This window comes from Saimiri boliviensis, chromosome 9 (assembly GCF_048565385.1).
Source record: "Saimiri boliviensis isolate mSaiBol1 chromosome 9, mSaiBol1.pri, whole genome shotgun sequence".
NCBI classification, from domain to species: domain Eukaryota; kingdom Metazoa; phylum Chordata; class Mammalia; order Primates; family Cebidae; genus Saimiri; species Saimiri boliviensis.
The window spans coordinates 99,844,079-99,851,433 of record NC_133457.1 but is presented as its reverse complement, the minus strand read 5'-3'; the positions used below and the strand labels follow the sequence as shown (position 1 = coordinate 99,851,433).

At 48.3% G+C, this 7,355-nt stretch overlaps 2 protein-coding genes across 3 annotated transcripts in view; one reads left to right on the top strand and one right to left on the bottom strand.

The window, feature by feature from the left end:
• Positions 1 to 2,240: 2,240 nt before the first annotated feature.
• Positions 2,241 to 3,869, bottom strand: ROMO1 (reactive oxygen species modulator 1). 2 transcript variants are annotated; one of them, XM_003932022.4, is made up of 3 exons: positions 3,766 to 3,869; positions 3,453 to 3,583; positions 2,241 to 2,423 (listed from the first exon to the last, which is right to left on the bottom strand). In XM_003932022.4, exons 2-3 carry the CDS (start codon positions 3,581 to 3,583, stop codon positions 2,315 to 2,317), a joined length of 240 nt encoding a protein of 79 aa, XP_003932071.1. In that variant the 5' UTR covers positions 3,766 to 3,869; the 3' UTR covers positions 2,241 to 2,314. The 2 variants fall into 2 exon arrangements, with proteins under 2 accessions (XP_003932071.1, XP_010340952.1); XM_010342650.3 differs by having other exon boundaries at positions 3,771 to 3,869.
• The window catches only part of NFS1 (NFS1 cysteine desulfurase), a 32,544-nt gene continuing 29,052 nt past the window's right edge, over positions 3,864 to 7,355 (top strand). The window contains exons 1-4 of the mRNA XM_010342649.3: positions 3,864 to 4,030; positions 4,636 to 4,745; positions 5,406 to 5,522; positions 7,068 to 7,151. Of these exons, the coding sequence (XP_010340951.1) occupies positions 3,934 to 4,030; positions 4,636 to 4,745; positions 5,406 to 5,522; positions 7,068 to 7,151 (408 nt within the window). The 5' untranslated portion in view covers positions 3,864 to 3,933. The remainder of the gene's footprint in view (positions 4,031 to 4,635; positions 4,746 to 5,405; positions 5,523 to 7,067; positions 7,152 to 7,355) is intronic.

Here is a 7,355-nt window from a genome sequence, read left to right as displayed (position 1 = left end):
CTGTGTTAGCAAGGCTGATCTCGAACTGACCTTAGGTAGTAGGCTCACCTCAGCCTCCCAAAGTGCTGGAATTACAGGTATGAACCACCACGCCTAGCCTCATTTATTTTTCGATACCAGACTGCAGTGTTCTTTAGGGCAGCGATACTCTGTCAGTGTAGTTTTTTCCCCTTTTACTAAGCTTTCTGGGAGCTGGGCCAGCAAACATGGCCTTTAGTAGTTTCTCATCTAATATTAAAAATGGGGTGGCTAAAATTTAGCCACTACCACGGAATGAAATTTGGTGTGTAGATAACATTCAGAGGAAATGTGGTTGGAGGACTATATGGAGCTAAATCAATTTGGGAAACCAGTGTGAGGTTAAGCCATTTTGTTAAATATGCATTGTAAATGTGTCTTGAACAGTGTTGCACATGAAAAACAGCTCATTCTCAGTCAAACTGTTTACATGCATGCGGTCAGTTCCTGAGTCTGCGTCCCATTGGTTTGAAAATCTGTAGCTAATCTTAACGGTGTCCTTAATTTCCTCATTGTTCCAAAGTGTTCATCTAGTTTCTTTTTTTTTCTAAGATGGGGTTTCACCATGATGGCCAGGCTGGTCTTGAACTTCTGACCTCAGGTGATCCACCCTCCTCAGTCTCCCAAAGTGCTAGGATTACAGGCGTGAGCCACCGCGCCCAGCTCTCATCTAGTTTCTTCTATCTTTATAACAATGTGAAAGTTCTGTTTAAGAAGTACTTAATGGGCAGTGCAGGTTAGTAACTCCAACAAGGTCTGTGTGGCCTAGGCAGGTAAATGGACAACTGCCTCACTACGGAAGCTTCTTAAACTAGTTTGCAGAGGGTAAGCTATATAGTTTAGATTGATGATTGGTTAGAAAATCATTTGGAATTTAGCCAGTTGAGAAGCTACAGAAGTGGCTGATGTTTCTAATTTGTTTCATAGTGGATATTTTGCTTTATCTGATAAAGCTAATAGGTATATCTAAACCTCGAGCTGGGCTCGATGCCTCATACCCGTAATCCCAGCACTCTGGGAAGCTGAGGCAGGTGGATCACAATGTCAAGAGTTGGAGACCAACCTGGCCAACATGGTGAAACCTTGTCTCTACTAAGAATACAAAAATTAGCCAGGCATGGTGGCATATGACTGTAATCCCAGCTTCCCTGGAGACTTAACACAAGGTGAATTGCTTGAACCCAGGAGGCGGAGGTTGCAGTGAGCCAAGAACGTGCCACTGCACTCCAGCCTGGGTGACAGAGCAAGACTCCGTCTTGGAAAAGCAAAAACTCAGGATGAATAATGCTTTGGAAATAATGTAATGTATGACCTTGAGGAAATTTAGGCTTATAAATTTTTTGAAATAGTTTCTCTCCTTTAAAATGGTGACCGTATCAACAAGCACAGAGTTTACTAATTAGTTGATGAGTATGGAAAGTACTAGACACTCCCAGGTTTTCCAATTTTGGATTAAGAGTGCCAGACCTGCCGGGCGCGGTGGCTCAAGCCTGTAATCCCAGCACTTTGGGAGGCCGAGGCGGGTGGATCACGAGGTCAAGAGATCGAGACCATCCCGGTCAACATAGTGAAACCCCGTCTCTACTAAAAATACAAAAAAAGGCCGGGCGCGGTGGCTCAAGCTTGTAATCCCAGCACTTTGGGAGGCCGAGGCGGGTGGATCACGAGGTCGAGAGATCGAGACCATCCTGGTCAACATGGTGAAACCCCGTCTCTACTAAAAATGCAAAAAATTAGCTGGGCATGGTGGCACGTGCCTGTAATCCCAGCTACTCAGGAGGCTGAGGCAGGAGAATTGCCTGAACCCAGGAGGCGGAGGTTGCGGTGAGCCGAGATTGTGCCATTGCACTCCAGCCTGGGTAACAAGAGCGAAACTCCATCTCAAAAAAAAAAAACAAAAAAAAAAAACAAAAACAAAAAAAAATTAGCTGGGCATGGTGGCACGTGCCTGTAATCCCAGCTACTCAGGAGGCTGAGGCAGGAGAATTGCCTGAACCCAGGAGGCGGAGGTTGCGGTGAGCCGAGATCGCGCCATTGCACTCCAGCCTGGCGCCTGGTGACAGACTAAGACTCTGTCTCAAAAAAAAAAAAAAAAAGAGTGCCAGACCTTATGAAAGAGACCCTAACTCTAGTCATTACATTAGTCCATCTCTACTGCAGAAGATCTTTGGCAAAGTTGGATAATAGGCTGAGAGAATAAAATGCCTGAGGGACACTGAGACTACTCAAAGACTTTCTTTTATTAGAACATGGGCTGGGATTGATGGGAAAAGGTGGATGTAGTGGGCAACCATGGTTAGCATCGGATACCCATCCCGATGGCCATGAATGTGCCAAAGGTGCCGCCACTCTGCATCATGGTTTTCCCAATGCCGCCCATCAGCTCCCGACCTCGCATTCCGATCCTGAGAAGGAAACCAAGATGGGGCTATTTGATAAAAATACCGGAAAAAGTATTAACTGCCCCTTTCCAATTTTTTGCTAACACTAGTTTAGCGACCCCTACATCTCATTTTCCACTTACTAAATATCTCTTACTACCCGGGGTTGGTAATGGAAAGGAAAAAGATCCACCTGGGTCTCCAGGGCATTCTTCAGGAATGTATTAACTGCCTTCAGTTTGTGAGAGGCAGGAGATGCAGTGTAAAATACATAGAGAAACCAGCTTTTAGGCCTCGTTTTGCCTGCAGGTTAAATGTGACCCAATAAAGACATCTGTCTTTTAGACAGTTTTTTGGTGTTAATGATTGTGGAATAAGGTTGGGGTTCAAGAGTCAGCTCTGCAATTTACACATTATGTCAAGCGTAAAATCGCATCTCAACATTATTTACAGGATTGTTTTGAAAGCTACAGCATTTGGCACAGTGCTTAACATATAGTAAATGCTCGTAAATGGCAATTTACAATGTGGAGATATGGCAATAATAGCCTCTAAATGTAAAAATGACCTTCAGAGTGTAAAGTTTATCTGCTTTATTTCTGTGTCCTGTATCCAGAATAGTAAAACCGCTCAACAAGTTTCTTTCCCATGCGCAATTGGAAATAAAAATAACAGCAACAGTAGTAACCAGTTACTGAGCACTTAATATGTGCCAGATGCTGTGCAAAGTGTGCTGATCGAATTTTTAGACCTCTGTAAGGTGGGTGCTACTATCTTCATTCTACATTAGAGGAAACCCAGTCTCCAACTTGTCTAAAGTCACCGAATCAGTATGAGAAGGAAGGGCGAGAAAGCATTTTGATTCTAAAGCTCAAATGGACACTTCCACAACCTGACCTTCCAGATTTAAGGTAGTTTCGTAAAGAGCCTGGCTTAGCGAGGGGACAGCGAGGGAAGTGTAAAGGAGGAGGCTCTGTTCAGGCTCCAGGCCGAATGGCAAAGGGCCGGAAGGTCTGGTTGCCCTGCCCAGACATCACCGCCCGCACCTCTCACCTGAGACAGGAAAAGGTGCCGAAGAGCGCCCCGGCCGCCATGCCCACGGCGCAACCCATCACGAAGCCCATCTTGACGCGGTCGAAGCAGCTTGGCTGGGACTGTCCGTAGGGACCCACGGCCACCGGCATCTGCGGGGTGCGGTGGACAGGAAAGTGTGGGCCCAGTCGCCAGCCCGCGAGTCGGGCGGGGACGGAGGCGGGAGGCTGGGAAGTGGGCCCAAGGGCTCAGGGAAAGTCTGGGAAGGAAAATCAGCGCGTAGCCCGACTCCACCACCCTCCTCCGTTCCGGACGCGCGTCGCCCGGCGCATACCTCACCTCGCTCGCGGCCTCGGTCGCTCAGCTCTACGTCTGTCACGGAAAACGACGGGGAGGGCGCTAGCGGCCCGATGAATCGTTTCCGGAGCGCGCAGCAGCACTTCCGGGAGCCTGGGACCCAGGACTGCAGCCGCGTCGGGTGGTGGGCTCTGCTAGCGGGATCATGCTGCTCCGAGCCGCTTGGAGGCGGGCGGCAGTGGCGGTGACGGTGGCTACAGGGCCGAAGGCTGCGGCGCCCACTCGGGGGCTGCGCCTGCGCGGTACGCTTGGGTCCTGCTTGCCGGGAGGCGCGAACCTGTCCCCAGCCCTGCGCGGCGACGCGACTGAATATTCCGGAGCCTTCCTGTCCACCCTACCGCTAAACCCTCTGACCCTTTCTCTCAAACTTTCTTTCAAACGACGCATCCCTCAGACTTTCTCAGGAGGGTCCCCGAACGGTTGACCCTGGTGCACCACCCTTCGCACCCTGCGTGACAGGGCCCCAGAGCCGTGGAGGCGCGTCCTTCAGACCGCTCCTGGCCAAGTTACAGATGCTGCTCCGGGCTTCCATGCAGACCTTACCTTCGGAAGGGACTGCACCTACTCTGGCTCCCCGTTCCTTCTAAATGGCTTTGCCCTTTAGAGCCTTCCCCACTCCCTAGGAGACTATTTGAATATCATCCTCTCCAGGAAGCCTCTCTCCCTCTTCTTTACCTCCTTTTACAGTGAGCGTGTCAGGTCTCTGGTGGTGTTTTCTTTCCATTGAGATTCGACCCCAGCATCCCTTACACTTACCTCCAGCCAGATTTTTTCTTCTTCCCTTTGGATGCCATGCATTCGTAGTTACATTCGGTCTTATTTGGCCACTCCTTTCCATTTTTTTCAGTGAGAGACCGTGCTCCTCAGTCTGCTGTTCCAGCAGACACAGCTGCTGCCCCGGAGGCGGGGCCAGTGCTGCGACCTCTCTATATGGATGTGCAAGCTACTACTCCTTTGGTAAGGATGGAGCCTTCCCCAAGGCTGCTTATAGGAAGTAAATGATGGATGTGACCACGCAAGGAAATGGCTGGATCCCTGGAGAAGTGAGAGGCATGAAAGTGTGCTGGAAAAAGCACCGAACCAGGAGTTGGAAGGCTTAAATTCGAGGCCAGTGGCAGTAGCTTTACTGCTCACCAGCAATTGACCTTGGTCAAATAACGTCAGCATGGGCTCTGTAGTAGTCGTTAAAAGCATGGGCTCTGGAATGAGCAGAACTGTCATTAGTAACTCTGTGAACTTGAACTAGTATTAAATGGGCTAAAAGACTAATGCAAGTTTTTACCAATGTGTGACAAGGCCTGTCCCAGACCTTTATAGATCACGTTGCCTGGCAGGAATGGAAACACCAGCAGAAAGAAGAGTCAGAATAAGGCAGTGTTTGTAGACTACCCGAGGGAATGGCAGAACAATCCAAGTTGAGATGGGTTGTGAGTGTGAGTGTATTAGGTTGATATTTTGTGGGTGCTTTTGTGGGAACAAAAGAATGTTTGAGGCCTCCTCTAGGCAGTGCCTGAGGGGTTGAGAGTATCTTGAGGCAGGATGGGCAGGTCTGAGGGGTGGAGTGGGACCTGAATTGACGATGGGCTGAAGGAAACTGATCTGTTCTGTTGTGCTTAGGACCCCCGGGTGCTTGATGCCATGCTCCCTTACCTAGTCAACTACTATGGGAACCCACACTCCCGGACACATGCATATGGCTGGGAGAGTGAGGCAGCCATGGAACGTGCTCGCCAGGTTAGTACACGGGAGGTTCTGAGGTCAGAAAGGGGCAGTGGCCTGTGGAAGGCATTTCTTTCTTGGTAGGTCTGTGTGGAGGTAGAAATGGTTGGATTCTTTCTGGAAGAGATTCAGAGAGCAGCCCTGGAGTTGGACTGACTGCAGGCATTTCATTAGTTCTCATATTTCCTGGCAAAATGACTTGGGCAAGTTATCTAATTTCTCTAAGACTTGTTTTCCTCACATTTAAAATGGAGATTGCAGGCCGGGCACGGTGGCTCAAGCCTGTAATCCCAGCACTTTGGGAGGCCGAGGCGGGTGGATCACGAGATCGAGAGATCAAGACCATCCTGGTCAACATGGTGAAACCCCGTCTCTACTAAAAATACAAAAAACTAGCTGGGCGTAGTGGTGCGTGCCTGTAATCCCAGCTACTCAGGAGGCTGAGGCAGGAGAATTGCCTGAGCCCAGGAGGCGGAGGTTGCAGTGAGCCGAGATCGCGCCATTGCACTCCAGCCTGGGTAACAAGAGTGAAACTCTGTCCCCCCAAAAAAAAAAAAAAAATGGAGATTGCAGTAGTTTCTACTCTGTAGTGTTACTGGGTGGATTACATAAAACAATGCTGGTAAAGTGTTTGTTAACACAACAGCTGTAAGTAAGAAGTACTATAAGTAGTAAGAGCTCAGTAGTTCATTTTTGTTTGTTTGTTTGAGATGGAGTTTTCACTCTTGTTGCTCAGGCTTGAGTGCAGTAGCACAATCTTGGCTCACTGAAACCTCAGCCTCCTGGGTTCAAATGAGTCTCATGCCTCAGCCTCCCAGGTAGCTGGAATTACAGGCACACACCACCGTGCGTGATTAATGTTTTTATTTGTTTATTTATTTATTATTTTTTGAGACAGAATTTTGCTCTTGTTGCCCAGGCTGGAATGCAATGGCACCGTCTCAGCTCACCACAACCTCTGCTTCTTGGGTTCAAACAAGTCTCCTCTCTCAGCCTCCCAAGTAGCTGGGATTACAGGCATGCGCCACCACGCCTGGCTAATTTTGTATTTTTAGTAGAGATAGGGTTTCTCCATGTTGGTCAGGCTGCTCTTGAACTCCTGATCTCAGGTGAGCCGCCCACCTCAGCCTCCCAAAGTGCTGGGATTATAGGCATGAGCCACCATGCCCAGCCTGAATATGTCCCCTTTTAAATCAGGAAATGAAAGATCTGCTTGAGAGATTAATTTACTTGTCCAAGGTCACACAGTGTTGGAGCAGCTAGCTACACGAATTAAGGGGTCTCATTTTGAATCTGTTTTTGCCCTCAATCATTAGACTGTTAAGAGACTTCAGTAAGATTTTTGATTTGAAGACTTCTTTCCAACTTTGGGAAAATTCCACCCGGCTCAAAATGAGACTGGATCTGGGATATAACTAGAATCTGATTCTAGTAGCTTCTTCCAGGGCAATTTGGTAGAATGCAGTGGAGCTCTTCTTGCTCTAGGGCTGTCTGACCTGTGTCTGCACTCTATTTCTACTGGGGTACTGACATTATATATCTCTGTTTCTTGGCTTGCAGCAAGTAGCATCTCTGATTGGAGCGGATCCTCGAGAGATCATTTTTACCAGTGGTGCTACTGAATCCAACAACATAGCAATTAAGGTAAGAGAAGGGAACCAGAGGGCATATCTGGGCTTTTCTGACCTGGGAGATAGTGTCCCTCCATCATTTGGATTCGTATATGAATTTCCTAGCCACCCAATCCCACCCTGTTGTGAAGAGAAGGCTTACACTATTTCTGATTTGTTGCTTCCCTTAACCCTTTACAATCTACTCTTTCTTAAGTATTTGCTCCTATTGGTCTGA